At 38.7% G+C, this 17,427-nt stretch overlaps 1 protein-coding gene across 1 annotated transcript in view; it reads left to right on the top strand.

Moving 5' to 3' along the window:
- Mpp4 (membrane palmitoylated protein 4) overlaps positions 1-17,197 on the top strand; it is a 37,407-nt gene extending 20,210 nt beyond the window's left edge. Inside the window, exons 14-21 of the mRNA XM_042667020.1 lie at positions 3,611-3,625; positions 5,454-5,495; positions 7,785-7,955; positions 9,191-9,271; positions 14,167-14,260; positions 14,644-14,752; positions 15,654-15,788; positions 16,697-17,197. Of these exons, the coding sequence (XP_042522954.1) occupies positions 3,611-3,625; positions 5,454-5,495; positions 7,785-7,955; positions 9,191-9,271; positions 14,167-14,260; positions 14,644-14,752; positions 15,654-15,788; positions 16,697-16,888 (839 nt within the window). The 3' untranslated portion in view covers positions 16,889-17,197. The remainder of the gene's footprint in view (positions 1-3,610; positions 3,626-5,453; positions 5,496-7,784; positions 7,956-9,190; positions 9,272-14,166; positions 14,261-14,643; positions 14,753-15,653; positions 15,789-16,696) is intronic.
- The last annotated feature ends 230 nt before the right edge of the window (positions 17,198-17,427 follow it).

The raw sequence follows: 17,427 nt of genomic DNA, 5'->3' as shown, positions 1-17,427 counted from the left end.
CACAGAATGTTCAAATACTTTATTAACACATTCTGTAAACTCCACATGGATAATGAATCGAATTGAAAATGTGCCATCTGGGCTGGGAAGGTGGCTCAGTGGTAGAGCGCTTGCCTTGTATGCCTGAGGCCCTGAGTTCCTCAGCACCACATAAGCAAAAACAAAAAAGCTGGAAGTGGCAATGTGGCTCAAGTGGTAGAGCGCTAGCCTTGAGCTGAAGAGCTGAGGGACAGCACCCAGGCCCAGAGTTCAGGTCCCATGACCGGACCCAAAAAAAAAAAAAAAGAAAATGTGGCATCTATACTGAATCTGTTTTCTTCTTCTTTAATACATTGTTATTATTGATGACATCTAGTAAATATGAAGTATCTATTCCTCAAAATAATGTTGATGTCATGAGTAATAAAATAGGTCCTACAGAGTGGTTTAAAAAAAACATCTGGGTGCTAGTGGCTCATGCCTCTGATCCTAGCTACTCAGGAGGCTGAAATCTAAGGATCATAGTTTAAAGCCATCCCCGTAGGAAAGTCTGTAAAGACTCTTATCTTCATTAACCATGAGAAAGTCAGAAATGGAGTTATGACTCAAGTGGTAAAGTTGTAGCTCTGCACAAAAAACCTCAGGGACGTTCCCTCACCCTGAGTTCAAGCCCCAGGACTGGCACAAAAGCAAACAAAAAAAGAAAAAAAACACTAAAAAACAAACAAACTGGTAATCTGTTAGAGCATGTTAACATTTCCTTATCTTCATTTTCTACATTTTATTAATCTTGAATTTATTTGGCAAATTATTCCTACTTTGATTAAAGCAGTTTCCCTTTTTTACTGTATACAAGTAAATTTGGTCTATCATTACTTAGAAAAACAATTCTTATTTTAGTGTCCATCTATTCCCTTGGTTATTCTTTTTTTGGGGGGGGGTTCAATGTACTTTAATAAGTATTAAGTGCTAATTGTGCAAAATAATTACACTATACATTGTAGATTGCATTAACATTAATACTGAAAATTATTAATAAAAATTTTACAATTGAGAAATTAAAATCTTTTAAATGATATTTGCATAATATTATATTTTATTAGGCAAATAGCACATTTGCTATCTGTACTCTTTTTATTGATAGTTTGAAATCTTTTTTTTATTTTTTAATTTTGTGAAAATACTGTACAGAGGGGTTACAATTACATGGGCAAGATAGTGAGTACATTTCTTATCAAGCATTGTAGCCTCCTCCTTTGTTTACCCTTCCCATCCCTTTCCAGCCTCCCCCCCCAACCCCCCCACCCAATCCTCCCCCCCCACCAAAGTTGTAAAGTTTGTTTTCGACATGACAACTTGTACTTCTCATTGTTGCAACAGGTCCACCTGTGTCCTTATTTAAACGACTTGTTTTCCCCCTTCCCCTCCACAAATTATACCGACATCAAATACAGTGAAAGCAGGGGTTATACTGTGGGGCCCTTTGTTATTCTGTGTATATATATATATATATATATATATATATATATATATATATATATATATATATATGTATGTATATTCTATAAGGAAAAATGTTCTAATTTTTCTCATGGCCTTTTCTATGGCCTTTTCATTTAAGTTGATAGAAATAAACATGCAATAGTTGTTTATATTTTCCAAAATAGTCATAGCCCCAATTTTATGTTTTGATATATATATATTTTTAATTTTTGCAAGTCCTGGGGCTTGAACTCAGGCCTGGACACTGTCCTGGAGCTTCTTTTGTTCAAGGCTAGCACTTTACCACTTGAGCCACAGTACCACTTCAGGATTTATCTGTTTATGTGGTACTGAGGAATTGAACTCAATGTATGTATGTGTCTATATATATAAAAGAAGTGAATTTTTTAAATTTTTTCTTTATATTAGAACATTCTATTGATTTTTTTAAATTACTGATTTTTAAAAAATTACATATATGGTATATCACCTATGAATTAATTTACTAATATTAGAGTTGGGTGCCAGTAGCTCACACCTGTAATCCAAGCTACTCAAGAGGCTGAGATCTGAGGATTGTGGTTCAAAGCCAGGAAAAGTCCATGAGACTCTTATTTCCAATTAATCACTAGAAAATGGAAAGTGGCGCTGTGGCTCAAGTGGAAGAGCTGAAGAGCTTAGGGACAGCGCCTAAGCCCAGAGTTCAAGTCCCACGACCAACCAAAAAAAATAGTATTAGAAAGATTGCTATTAATACTAGTTCTAAAAAGATAGTATTAAGACAGATGGAGTTGAGAACTACTTCTACTTATATTGTTTCCAAATTCCTATGTTCCATTAGATGCTTGGCCTATTAGGGGTAATTTAATGATCTACACTTGGTGTTATATTTGCAGTTAGCTTCATTTTAATCCCTCTATTATACTCATTCTTCTTTATTCTGTTCATTATTATACTGGAAAATCACTCCATACAACTAAAGCTGTGTCTGAGGCTCAGTTGTTTGAAAGGTTTGAGAAAAGAAAGGCAGTGTGATGTAATGGGTAAGGTCAGGGATTTGTGCCACATTATCCAGGTATCAGTGTTGGCCCTATTCACCGTGAGCCTTCTGACACTTTCTTAGCCTTTTGACCTTTATGTCTCAAATCTCTAAAATAAGCCAAGTACTTAGGATGGAACCAAGCACAACAGTAAGTGCTCCATGAGTGTTATCTTGCTCCTTAGGGTGGCCAGCACCTGGTCCAGCCCTTAACTATGGTGAGGCAGCCCTACTTCATGGTTCTCAGTTGAAAGAGTGAGAACTCTCAAGAACTTTCTGGCTCTCTTAGGAGCTCAATTAAGGAGCAGTTAGCACCCAGTTGGCCTATTTTCCAAGTAGATAACCCTTGGCAGTCATTCACACTTTCTCTTGTTACTCAGACCACTTAGCAGGCTGTTAAGGATCTTTTGTTTCTCTCTCCGCATTGAATGAAGTATAAAGTAACCTTTTTGAGTTTCTCCAGGAGGTGATGTGTAGTCTAGTTAGGAAGAACCTGGACAAAACCCAGAAAATATGATTGTTACAAAATGTAACAACAACAAAACAAAAACAAAACCCCCAAATCCCTCAAACAATGTGTTTAGTACTCAGATTCCCTTGTTCTTAATGGGCCTGCTGGAGATGGAAGTGTGTGTGAGGTTAGACCTACCTAGCCAGGATTCAGGAATGAAGAGGCTTAGATGGGAGACTACTACAGCATCTGCCCCACTGGCCTGGCATCTATCCCACCCCTTCTTCCCCTTCATAGAACACAGCAATATGGCCTGTGGGGAGGAATGAAGGTACAATCCATTGCCTTGTAACTTCTGTTTCAAGACCTGTTTTGTGCTAATCAATGGGACATTTAAAAAAAAGTATATTCAGGGAAAGTTTTGATAGGTAATATATAGGAAAAAAAATACTGCTTCTAGCAGCAGAGTCAGGCCAACTGGATTTCTCGGTTTCCAATGACACGGTCATTTGCCTTGCCAAATTGTACCCAACTCACAATCTTTGCTAATGGTGATAGGAATATCTTGACATACCATTTACCTATATTTGATTACTAATTTGATCTTCTCAATGGCTTAACTTTTTCATGTTTCTGTCTGTACTTGACCATATATCCAGAGGAACTTTCAGAAGGTAATTTTCCATTTTTATTTCCTAACTGTACCAGATCGAACTATTTAAGGTCTTTCAGCAGTAACTTGACAGAAAAACTTTTAAGAGGAAGAGATGGTACTTTCAGCATGAAATCAATGATTAAATAAATGTTCAGTTTCATAGAACATATTTTAACTGTATAAGGAAAGTAATTCTACTTTACACATATGTAACTTGGGAGACATTTGTATTTAAACTTATTGACATACCTCAGTGAGAAAATATGCTTACTTACCAGAAGATGGAATAGATACAGATGTTTTCTGTTTTAAAAAATGCATTGTTTAAATAAGGTTAAGAAAAAACAATTTTATATATCTGATCATCATATGAACAAATGTTCTTCTTATATCAATGATCAGAACAGTTGTAAAAATGATAACTGACATAGTAAGAATAAAACAATCTGGCTGGGTGCCAGTGACTCATGCCTGTAAATGTACCTACTCAGGAAGCTGAGATCTGAGGATCATGGTTCAAAGACAATCATAGGCAGGAAAGTCCACCTCCAATAAGCTACCAGAAAACCAGAAGTAGTGCTGTGACTCACGCAGTAAAGCACTCACCTTGAACTGAAGAGCTGAGGGATAGTGTCCAGGCCCAGAGTTCAAGCCCCAGGACACCCAGAAACAATTGGCTGCCAAAGAATAAATATATCTAGCAAACTGATTAACTAGGGCTTTCAAGAGCACACCATATCTGCAAGTTAAAGCCAACACCAGTTTCTATTTATTTAAAATAAGTTTTCTTGGGTGTGTTTAAAACTGCACCCAGTTTTTATTGTGACTCAGTATCTTTTCGGTGGTCTGTTTTTTGTTTTTGTTTTTTTTTTCGGTGACAGAGTCTCATTGTGTACATAGTGTAGATAGTTCAGATGGTCTCAGACTCAGCTGATCTTTCTGCCTCAGTTTCCTGAGTGCTGGGATTATAGGTGTGTACCACCACTCCTGCCTTCTTTCTTATAACTTTAAACAAATCTATAGAAGTTTCACACTGGACAGCAACCATTTAGTATAATGAAGTTCTGCAAGTATCTGTAGTTTGTTGGGTAAGAATAGGATGGAAAGTGCTGATAACGTTTTTTGAGCAGGGAAGATGCTATTAGAGATTAAACTGAGAGCCTCTTGCTTGCTTAGCAGGTGTGTTATCACTTGACCTCCTCATCTCATGCCCCTTTTGCATTTTTTTGTTAGTCGTGGGGCTTTAACTCAGGGCTTGAACGCTGTCCTTGAGCTTTTTTACTGAAGGCTATCACTCTATTACTTTGAGCCACAGCTCCACTTCTGGTTAGTTGGTGATATGAATCTCACAGACTTTCCTGCCTAGGCTGGCTTCAAACCATGATCCTCAGATCTCAACCTCCTGAATAACTAGGATTACAGGCATGGGCCACCAGAGCATAGTACATTTGTTATTTTTGAGGTAGGGTCTCACTTTCACTTGGGCTAACACAGGCTGACATGTATGCAACACTATGCCAAACCACTGGTTGAGATGGAGGCTCCAACTGTGATCCTCCATCCCTATTTCCCAAGTATCTAGGATTATAGGTGTGAACTACCATACTTGGCTGCTGAGAACAATCTTTTTTATAGCATCAAATCCAAATTTAATGAAAAAGAATGATTAAATTAACACTATACAGTAAGGACTAAGATGCACAAGATGATAGTCTTGTTTGTTTTAATCAATAATTCTGTTGAGAACAATCTTAATAAGACATCCAAGGATAAATAATGTAAAGATGATTTAACATTCATTCTCTCTGCTCTTACATATTCTGTTTCTGCCATTCTCTGTGTTACAGATAAGGATGAATTTGTTGGCTATGGGCAGAAGTTCTTTATTGGTAGGTGATTGTGGGTGAATTTTCGTTAGCCTGTTAAGTGATACTCATCCTAGCCTTATGCCCTGATGAAATCTTTCTTTGTTATTGAACATTTCCAAACTAGTTCCTTATCCTGGTTCTTCTATGTCTGCTTCTGTCTTGGCAATAGTATAATCTATTGATTATTGTTGCAGTTAATAATAATCAATAATCTATTGATTATTTCCAAATTTACTGAATAGCTCTTAATTATTTGTCAAAGCTCAATCTTTTGATTTTCTGCCAGAAGTTTCTGTTTCCTATTTATCATACTCTAATGATATAATTTTTCTAATTATTAAACTCATCTTTTATGACCACTTCATCTCACCTGGGCAAAGTTTTCTTAATGGAAAAGCATCTGCTATTTAAAGCTCTCTGGACTTCCTTTTTCATGAGGCAGGAGAGAACAACTGAGCTACAACTAGGAAATTGGAACATTGGATCCCAAATGTGGATGCACCATAGGGTCAATGGGAGAGCTTTAAAAATACCAGTGGCCACCGTTATGCATTGCTTCCAGAATAGATAAAGCCATTAGATAAAGTTAAGCAGTGGAGGAAACCCCTAGGTAAGGCTGAATGGGAGAAGCAGCTGCAAAAGCCTGAGTGGAGTCAGGAGGGTATGTGTGTGGAGGGTATGTGGAGTCAGGAGGGCACAGTGGAGGCCCAGTACTGGTCAGACCCAGAGAGACATCTCACAACCTCGACAGAGATGTTCTCTCATCTCACTTGTGCTCCAACACTGTGCCAAGCTCAGTAATTGTTGGCCCATCTAACAAAGGGGCTGATACAATAAAAGCAAACATATGAAAGATGATAAAAAGCCAGAGAAGGGAGTTATAGATATGGAGCGTGCAAGGCTACAATGAATCCTGTAGTAGGGAGTCATAGTGTGGATATTTGTATAAACTCATGGTTTTCAATATAAACAAATACAAAATACACAGAAAGAAGAGAGACAGAGAAAGAAAGAGATAGTTTCTAGCTCTACATATTGAGAGGACCTGACAACAGCTCTGCAAATTCCAAAAAAACCTTCTAATTCAACTAGCAGATAAAGGGGTTCTGGGAGTTCAGAAATCATGATCAAGAGGCCCAACTTTGCCACTAATCAACTACCTAGGCTTTCTGTGTCTTATATATTCATTCATCTGAAAAATGTGAATGAGAGAAGCCTGTTTTGCTATTTCCACCCTGGCCCAAGCCTCTATCATCTTTCACTCAGACCACTGCATTGGCTTCTTTCCTAACCACTATACCCTGAGACTATCTCCCTAGCATTTGCATCCTCCCCACAGTGACCAGAGGAACTCTTCAGTCAGAAATCACATCACATCCTCTCTCTCCCTCCCTCTCCCTCTCTCCCTCTCTCCCTCCCTCCCTCTCTCCCTCTCTCTCTCTTTCTCTCTCTTCAACATTCAATGGCTTCTCACCATACTTTTGTTTGTTTTGGTTTGGTTGAGAGAGGATCTCCCTATGTAGCCTCGAGGATTCTCCTGCCTCAGCCTCCCAAATGCTAAGACTATAGGTGTGTGTCATCGTGTCCATCTTTCTAATCTCACTTTAACCCAACAACTTGTCAAGGTCCTCCGTGATCTGGCTGTATTTCCTTCTCCTACCATGCTTTCTTGCCCCTTCTCTGAGCACCTCCGTGTCTGTCCTTTGAGTTTATGCTTCCCTCAGGTAGGATTGCTCTTCCCCCCTGGTAAGGAGGTCAGCAGACCTCCTTACTGCATCAAGACATCTGCTCAATGCCATCTTCTCAGACACTTTAACTGAGATGCCCACCCAAAAAGCACCTTGTCATTCTCTGTTCATTTATTCTTTTCCTAAGCATTTAGTTTTGCTGTTTATCTTGATATCTTCTCTCTCAATAATTATGGAGTTATAAGAAGATGGACTTGAATTAGTTGACCACTGCATTCCAGCAACCCTGGCATATAATGGATGTAACTTCTTCTGCTTTCCCTTGATATGCTTTTTTAATCTTCTAATTTCAGACAGACATATATATGTTTGTTTATATGTATATATTTGTATATAGAGGGTTATGTATGTTTTATATTTATATACATTTGCTTTTGTTTTTTGTAGCAGTACTGAGAATTGAGCTCAGGCCCTCATGCTTGGCCTGAGAGTTTTACCACCCAAACAAGACTATATGAATGAGCACTCTAGGGTCACAGGCATGACCACATGCTTGATCAGACTTGCAGCAAGAAAGCATCTGTGCTGGATCTTACTGTCTTTGTGTTCACACCCTCCCCAGCTGGTTTCCGCCGCAGCATGCGCCTCTGCCGCAGGAAGTCTCACCTCAGACAGCTGCATGCTAGCGTGTGCCATGCAGGGAGCTGCTGCAGTGCAGTGGGGGCTCCCTATGAGGAGGTGGTAAGATGCCAGCGGCACCCCTCGGACAAGCACCGCCTCATAGTGCTGGTCGGTACGTCCCAGTGTGCACTGTCTGCTCTTCTTTGGCAAGCTGTCATAGATTTAGTTGTCTTGCATTGGGAGTTGTAGCAAAAGTAAGACCCTTTATGGACTTCTGTATGATTACCTTTTAAAAAGTATACAATTAAATGTGATATGCCATGGCATGTATGAACTTGTATAATAACAAGTTGCTATTTGCTGCGGTTATAACTGATAAGGTTCTGCCTGTTAAGAATTTGTTCTATACTCATAGTATATTCTCAGACTGGATCATTAGTCTGTATTAGGAAAACAAATCCTTATAATACATTTCTCTAAGAAAGTTGTAGCCATCTCCTTTAAAAAAAAGTATCTTAATATGGTTTTTTTCTTCTATTTTTTGCATTGGTACTGGGGTTTGAACTCAGGGCCCTACACTTACTAGGTAGACACTTCAGCCACTGTCCCATTGCATATACCCTCAGTGCCAAGGGACAGAGCAATATTGAGCTGAGGTGATCTGGTTTTGTGATCAAGATCTGCAAAGTTGGTCCTTTGTTAGTATACCCTTCCTTACATTGACTACCATCCTGGTGGTCTGTTCAGCGTGAGCCAGGCAGGTGTCCCAGGGTAGAACATGTTTGACAGCCAGAACCAGCTCTGATATTTGCAGCACCTGTAGAAAAATGAAACTATAAGGCCCTTTGTTCAAAGGTAGAACAGCAGAGCATCAAGCTAAGCCCAGTATCATCTCTGAGCATGGTCCTTACATTACTACTTAGGTTCTATGCCTGTGAAGTCAGGCTTGGCTTCAGATTACACACAGGATGCCCACTCATCCAGCCCATCAAAAATGTGACCCTGGATTCTGAAAATCTCAGAACAGTTATCATCAATTTGCCTTCTGATTGTGTCTCCATAGCAATTTCATTTGAAGAAGAAAGGCAGGATGTTCAGATTATCTGAAATGAGACTAGCAGTCTTGTAGCATCCAACATTGGATAAAGTTTTCTGAAGGCGACAGAGTTCTACAATGACCCTACTTTGCCTCTGAAAGTTGGAGCAGTGTGGGTTATTCCATGAGTCACCAGAAAAATCCCCAAGAGTTTTCTGTTGCTGTTCCAGTTCACAAGAAGGGATATCATAGTGATTTCCCTAAAAACGTTTGTTCTCAAATTTCTGTGATGGAATAACTGAAATGATGATTTTACCATAGGATTATATTTCCACATCTAATGATTGCTGCTTGTGATTGCTTTGGTTTAGGACCTTCTGGTGTTGGAGTTAATGAACTGAGAAGACAACTTATTGAATTCAATCCCAACTATTATCAAAGTGCTGTGCCACGTATGTATGTTAATTTTTCTTTCATAGAGGTTCATGCTTTGTTATAACTTTATTTTCACCTTGAAATGTACTTCCTTTATGAAACTATGTCATACTACCTTTCTTGCAAAAGTATAAGATATAAGGGATAATCCCTCAATATTTCTAACTATATTTATTAAATAAAGAAAACTGACTTATCCACATGTACTCAATTAGGCTTTATAAAGGTGACTTTGCGGGCTGGGAAGGTGGCTCAGTGGTAGAGCGCTTGCCTTGCATGCCTGAGGCCCTGGGTTCGATTCCTGAGCAACACATAAGCAAAAAGAAAAAAAGCTGGAAGTGGCGCTATGGCTCAAATGAGTGGTAGAGTGCTAGCCTTGAGCTGAAGAGCTGAGGGACAGCGCCCAGGCCCCCCTCCCACACCCAAAAAAAAAAAAAGGTGACTTTGCCTTTTTCCCATCTTAATAATCATACACATGACCATTCAGGAAATATAATGTTTAGCAATAATGGCTAACATTCCTTTAATACTGTTTTTCTGGCATTGTACTTGACTATAGTGTTATTTTTAAAATTTACATATAAAATTTTAAGTAAATTTATGAATAAGATTATTTAATATATGGAGGCTTTTAAAAAGTCATGTTTTCTAATTGCCTTTTATCAAAGACTCCTTTCTTTCAACTACCAAGACATAATCTTCCTTATTTTTCTCTGCACTCACCAAATTTTAAACACTTAGAGGTGTGTGTGTGTGTGTGTGTGTGTGTGTGTGTGTGTGTGTGTATGTGTGTGTGTTTAAACTTTAAGATACTAGAGAACTACAATCCTAAAAATGTAAGGTATTGTTATTTGCTTATTGGAATTAATTATTGGAATAATCCTTCAGAGAAAAAAATACAAAGTACTCTAATAACACTTGTATTGTAAAAGTAGGGAAGATTAAGACTTGAGATAGAATTCCTAATTTCAAGAAAATAGGTTTGGGGAGTAACAATGTTCAATAAGAAATATACTCATTACCTTACTCATGTAACTGTAATCCCTCTGACATCACCCTTGCAATCAAATCAAATTAAATTTTAAAAAAATAAAATGAAAGGTCTATAATATCTGACCTCTAATATGTGTAAAAGGAGGTTCAAACTTTGACTGAGACATTAAATGAAAATATTTAAATAAGGAATATGAGAATTAGGTAAGTACCTCACACATATCAGCATTTGAAATAGCTGGGAAGGTTAATGGGAGATTTAAAGAGACTGTTCTTGAATAAAGCCATGATATGGGTCACTTCTGAGCCAATGGGGTTGGGAACAGCATGCAGATATGGCTGCTTCTTCTTCCCTTCAGGAAGTTTAGAGCTTCATATTTATTCCCTGCATTTAGGGGACACAAGAGACTGGTGTCAGGATTGTACTTGGACAATCTAAAGGACAAAAGCTTCCAGAAAGTAGGTGGCCAATGGCAGTAGTCTGTCTCAGCAGGACAAGAGATAACATATGTAAAAGTCAGTCAAGGGTTTGTCTTGGCACCTCCCCAAGAGGAAATCTCAGTAGAAAGCCAAAAGTAGACCCCAAAATACATCTGGATCTGGAAGGAATCACCAAGGTCTTGCAGAAACAGAGCTTGAATTTGAGAAACCCAGTTATTGTTTGTGATGATGGTGGATAGTAGGGTTTACAAAATAACCCATCTCATCTAAGAGAGAAAGAGCCAGATTTTTTTTTTTAATCTGTCAAGTCAAAGGAAGACAGCAGTAGCCTTGGTATCAGGCAACTCAGAACTTCCTGCTTCCCTCTGAACTCTAACCATGGGGAGAGAACACTAGCAATAGAAATGTATTTGGGGGGAGTTGTTTTGTTTTTGTTGTTGTATGGTAACTGGGCATCAAGCCTGGGGCCTTGCTTATGCTGGACAAGCACTCTACCACTGATCTACTGAGCTACATCTTCACTTAGGAGCAGTAGAAATGAATGACCGGAAAGAAAATTGAGTCCTACTCCCTGTCCCAATCCAGCTTCTCTAACTTCTGTCTTCCCTGGGTACAGCAAGTCTGAACAGATGTGTGAAGTCCAATATAAATACTGTTCATAATTCTGATTATTACATGGGATTGGAATTTTAATTACTTAATGGAGTCCCGATGATGAAAAAGTAATTATGACATGAATGATGACAGATTTTTAAAAATTAAATTTAAGAATAACCAGAAGAGTCGTTGAAGTTGCTAGATTTTCATCCAGTGGCAAGAGAAGACCTTGCCTCAAAGGATGCCATGGAAGACCAGCAATGTTATTTCTTGATCTCATCCTATAAGCTGTGCTTCCTGAAGTAATGTCTTCATATGCAAAAGAAAAGGCACTCATTTCAAATATAAAAGCTACAAAAGAAGCCACAGTTTCTCAGTAGTCTCGTCAAAGTAAAATACCCACAGACACAAAATTATTTTAAGAGGCTCAGATAGTCCTCCTTCAAAGAGAGATTTTTTTGTGTTTATTTTTGCTTCTTTCATTTGTTTTTATTTTGGTGCTGGGGATTATATACAGAGCTTTGTGAATACTAGACAGTCACTGAGTTCAAACCCTTGTACCACCAAAAAGAACTGGTATTTGAGCCCTTGAAGATTAATTCCTTTGATCATGTGGGGCCTGTATCGGGCTCCTAGTTGGGCATTTCCATGTGTTGACATCATCAGATGTTGGTCTATTTCATTCTTAAGTTTTGTCAAATACAGAACTTTTTTTTTTTTTTGGTTGGTCGTGGGGCTTGAACTCTGGGCCTGGGAGTTGTATCTGAGCTCTTCAGCTCAAGGCAAGTGCTCTGCCACTTGAGCCACAGTGCTACTTCCAGTTTTCTGGTGGTTAATTGGAGACAAGAGTCTCAGGAGCCGGGTACCGGTGGCTCACACATGTAATCCTAGCTACTCAGGATGCTGAGATCTGAGGATCGTAGTCCAAAGCCAGCCCAGGCAGGAAAGTCTGTGAGACTCTTAACTCCAATAAACCACTAGAAAACCAGAAGTGGCACTGTGGCTCAAGTGGTAGAGAGCTTGCCTTGAGCTGAAGAGTGCAGGGACAGCGCCCAAGCCCAGAGTTCAAGCCCCATGACCAACCAAAAAAAAAAAAAAACAAAAAAAAAAACCCAAAAAGAGTCTCAGGAATTTTCCTGCCTGGGCTGGCTTTGAAACTTGAACCTCAGATCTCAGCCTCGTGAGTAGCTAAGATTACAGGTGTGAGCCACTTGCACCAGGCTTCAGAACTTTTCTTTTTAATAAATAAGGGAAAATTGCTATAGCAGAGACTAATGGGTATGCTTTGCAGCATGTAGGATACAGAGTTAGAATTGTGAATTTTTCTTCTTTGAGTTCTAAGAACCTAACATAGTAAATACATAGTAGGTGCTATGTACTAGCTGAATAAATATATGTAGACGATAGACAAGTCACTTTTAGGTATTTGGTGAAATTAAAGAGTTTATAATTAAAATGGCCCTATCAGAAAATCAGATTGGAAAGTTATCTGGATTGGCCAAGGGTTTTTTTTTTCTTCTGTTGTTGTTTGGGTGTTTTTTTTTTTCCTGTTGTTTGTTTGGTTTTGTTTTCCCAGAACTCAGGTGGCCAGGTGCTTGCTCAGGTTGCTTATGGCTAGAGCTCTACTACTTGAGTCAGGCCTCCAGTCTAGTATTTTGTGGGTTAATTCAAGATGGAGTTTCAAAAACTTGTCTGCCATGGCTAGCTTCAAACGTTGGTACTCCAGGTCTCAGCCTCTCAGTAGGTAAGATTACAGACAGGCATGAGCCAACAGAACCTGCCTAGGTTTGGCCAAGATCTTGATAATATCCAAAACTCATCATCACCTCCACTTGGGTAGTGATTCATCTAGGAAGGACTGCAGATTGTCATGGGCTGTCTCTATTTCATATCTGAGACAATCAGATTTGATATAGTAAAAAATATTACTCTAGATCAGGGTAATTTGGTTATTTATAACATCAGATGAGGGCAATATAAAACTGTCAATACGGGCTGGGAAGATGGCTCAGTGGTGGAGCGCTTGCCTTGCATGCATGAGGCCCTGGGTTCGATTCCTCAGCACCACATAAGCATAAAAGAAAAAAGCCGAAGTGGTGCTATGGCTCCAGTAGTAGTGTGCTAGCATTGAGCTGAAGAGCTGAGGGACAGCGCCCAGGCCCAGAGTTCAGGCCCCGTGACTGGACCCAAAAAAGAAAAAGCAAACAAACAAACAAAAAAAAACTGTCAGTACAAGCAGATGACCACCAGCAGCCAACAGCATTGGAGAAGCATATGTTCTCTTGTGTACTACATAATTTCTTAGACATCATCTGGCCTGTGAGCCACACATTCCCCATCCCTGGGAAAGAAGCACAACCGGTAGACTCTAGTTTTAGCTTTGCTCTTCATTGATCTTAAGAATGTGATCAAGTTAGTTACGCTCCAAAAGCATCAGTTACTCCTCAGTAAAAATATGGGACAGCATTTTACCTCGCTAGAAGTGTAGAGAATGAAATCAGAAATGCATTATCTGTATAAATAATATTGTTGGTGTTGCCACATGTGAGCATACAGACATCTTAGTTAGGGTTCGCATACAATTCAGTATTGTCTGCTTAGAAGTAATAGAATGTGTTCTTTAGAACTCCTTATGCTGGCTTGAAAACATTTGTTTCCACACTATGAACAATCAATGAAGATTTACAGATTGACTGATTTTGATAACTTCCACTTTCTTATAATCAATTCAGTATTCCACTTTTTGGTCCTAGCATTTACCTGTGTATGGATTCATTTATTTGTTCTGATTGGGCTTCTTTATCCAAATGCATATTGGTAACAAGTCTAAACATTTTGAAGACATTGAAACTTTTCATTATCCCCCCTTTTTTTTTGACAGACACTACTCGTTCCCCAAAAAGTTATGAAGTGAATGGACGTGAGTATCACTATGTGTCAAAGGAAGAATTTGAAAGCCTCATATATAGTCACAGGTAAGGTCTAGTAGAAAAGCTAATTTTTGCCTAAGGTTATTTGACCTACAAAATAACCTCCATTTTTATGGACTTTCTAAAGCTCCTGGTGGTGGTTTAATTCCTCTTCTTTCTGGAGAGTTATGCAAGAAGCATATGTTGCTACATTGGTATAACAATTCATTGAGTTTGGAAAGGAAGCAGAATTGAGCTGCAAGCTTAAGAGGATTTAAGGAAGTAGCTATGTCTTAGGTCTCCCAATATATTTGTTTCTACTGCTGAATATCCATTTATACTAGCAAAGTCTATTTAAATTCAGTTCTATTGGAGTTTGCCTTCATGTAACTATGATTAATATTTCACTTGTTGAAAGAATTTTTGTTTCTTTGGTTCCATCCTGGCAGGATGCTGGAGTATGGTGAGTACAAAGGCCACCTGTATGGTACTAGTGTGGATGCTGTTCAGGCAGTCCTTGATAAAGGAAAGATCTGTGTCATGGACTTGGAGCCTCAGGTGGGTCTGTGGTGGAATGTTTCTCATCTCTTCCTAGTCATGAGTACATGTCAACCTATGTTGTTCATGTGCCAAGACATTGTATTGTAACCTTTTGAAGAATAAGACCACGTCTCATGTCCCAGAGCCAGGCTGTTACTTGAAGTGTTGGTTGCTAACATTCTGTTTTGAGTTGGTGAGGGAGTCTGCTCTTCAGATACAAAACCAGAACTAGGTGCTCTACCATTTTGAGCCACAGCACCATTTCCAGTTTTCTGGTAGTTAATTGCTGATAACAGTCTCATGGACTTTCCTGCAGCAGCTGGCTTTGAACCTCGATTCTCAGATCTCAGCCTCCTCCTGAGTAGCTAGGATTATAAGCATGAGCCCCTAGTGCTCAGCTAGGCCCAGTTTTTATGATCAATGTTCTTTAGTCATTCAAAATGTATACTTTGTGTGCTAAAGGGAATTGTAAGAAGAGAGATATGTTCTCCTTGGGTCAAGGCCTGTGATCAGTGTGAAAATGGCAGTAGTATCTAATGTGAAGTAATGGCAGAAAGAGAGGGAGTGGGAGTGGAATAGAGTTTCTAGCTTGAGTTTCTAGTTTTGCCTTTGTTGTAAGGTATTATGCACTGGAGTGTCTCCTCTCAGAAAGTTTATGTTCTGGATAGGACTTATTTGCTAGTTAGATTTTAATAATTAGAGCTAGAAAAAAAAAAGAGCCTGGATTTAAACCTAATTTTAAGTGCCCTACCTTTTATTATTAAAATATTTTTTATGATGGAATTGTTGGGATACATAAGACTATATACTCTTACTAAAATGCAACTGCTCATTTCTGGCTTTAGAAAATTTGAGAACATTCATGATGACTCTAGGTAGTACTTCTGCTTTTAAATGAATATTTAATATTTCCCTGTAGGATATTCAAGTGGCTCGGACTAATGAACTGAAGCCCTATGTCATATTTATAAAGCCATCTAATCTGAGTTGTATGAAACAATCTCGGAAAAATGCTAAGATTATTACCGACTACTTTGTGGACATGAAGTTCAAGGTAGATAAAGGACAAAATCATCGTATTGCTTTCATGCTGGCCAGGCTGGGGAAATCCAGGTCAGATTGGGCCGAGCTGAGGACCTTGGATCTCATTGTCTACCTCACTGCTTCTTTCACTCTCTCCCTAAAAGCATTTCAATGAATGGTTTGACTAATTATTTTCACAGGAACTTAAATAATGTAATTTTGTCTCTAATGATAACTCTATCACACCATCCTCATGTTGAAGGCGGCTATTTGCTATCTGCCAAATAGTGTCATTCCTAATCAGATTAATTAATCTGCTCATCTGGAATTGTTTTATTTAAGCTGGTGATTTTTTCCTTTGGCTTTATGCTATACGTGGTTGAGAGCTTCAAGTGTGTAGGTAACGACAGACTATTAAACAAACTATTACAAATCTTACAAAACTGATCAGAGACACAAAGAGAAAGATTAAAGGTTGAAATGTAAGTTTTGTAGTTTAATAGAAGCTGTTTAGCTGTGCTTTGTGATACATACTCGTAATTCCAGAACTCAGAGGCAAAGGCAGTAGGCTCACAATTTCCAGATCAGCTTAAGCTACAGAGTATACCCTGTCTAAAAGTGAAATATATTTGACTTACATTTTGTTGTTGTTGTTCTTATTCTGGTCCATGAGCTTGAATTCAGGGCCATGAAAGTATACTTCCATGCTAGTTACTAAGAGGTAGAGTCTCCAAAATTTCTCTGCCCAACTTGGCTTCAAATGGAGATCCTCCAAGTCTCAAGCCACCTGAGTAGCTAGGATTACAAGTGTGCACTTTGGGGCTGACCAAATTGCTCTTATAACAAGCTTCACACCTGAATGTGCAAGCACAACAGACTGGGTTACTTTTCCATTTGTGTCGCTAAGTCCTTAGCATCTCTATTTTATTTCCCCTGAAGGATGAAGACCTACAAGAAATGGGAGAGATAGCCCAAAAGATGGAGATTCAGTTTGGTCAGTTCTTTGATCATGTCATTGTGAATGACAACTTGCAAGATGCATGTGCCCAGTTATTGTCTGCCATACAAAATGCTCAGGAAGAGCCACAGTGGGTACCAACAATATGGGTCTCTTCTGATACACAGTCTTAATCTGTTCTTCTGCTCAACATTGCCCTGGCTACAAAGATCTGGATAGCTGCAATTTAAAACAGTATTTGATCCACTATAATGTGTGCAACTTACAAAGTACTACTTATTAATTTTTCTATTTTGAAAATCATTATTGCCAGAGTTGGGGTTTTTTGCACAGCTGGAGCTCTACCATTGATCCATACCTCCAACTGTGCTTTTTGTAATCTCTTAACTTTTCTACTTGAGCTGGTTGTGGACTGTGGTCCTCTGGATCTGTCTCCAGAATAACTAAGATTACTCGTGTGAGCCATGGGCACCCAGCTAAAAATTTGAAATTTGTAAAAAAATTATATGGTTATAAATGGTATTGTACAGTTATATGGAAGTTATCGATTTGCCTTTTAGGCGAAACTCGCTCCTTTTACCTTACATAAAAGACTATGAACAATGTTAACTCACTGAACCTATGAGAACTTTTCGTAGATTTCATATGGTCTTTATAAGATTCAGGTAAGAATGCTTTTTTAAATAAAACAAGCAGTATAGAACTTCAGAAA

This window comes from Dipodomys spectabilis, unplaced genomic scaffold, assembly GCF_019054845.1.
Source record: "Dipodomys spectabilis isolate Male_0828 unplaced genomic scaffold, ASM1905484v1 ptg000373l, whole genome shotgun sequence".
Taxonomy (NCBI): Eukaryota; Metazoa; Chordata; class Mammalia; order Rodentia; family Heteromyidae; genus Dipodomys; species Dipodomys spectabilis.
Note: the sequence above shows the minus strand (reverse complement) of the source record. Positions and strands in the feature narration are given on the sequence as shown.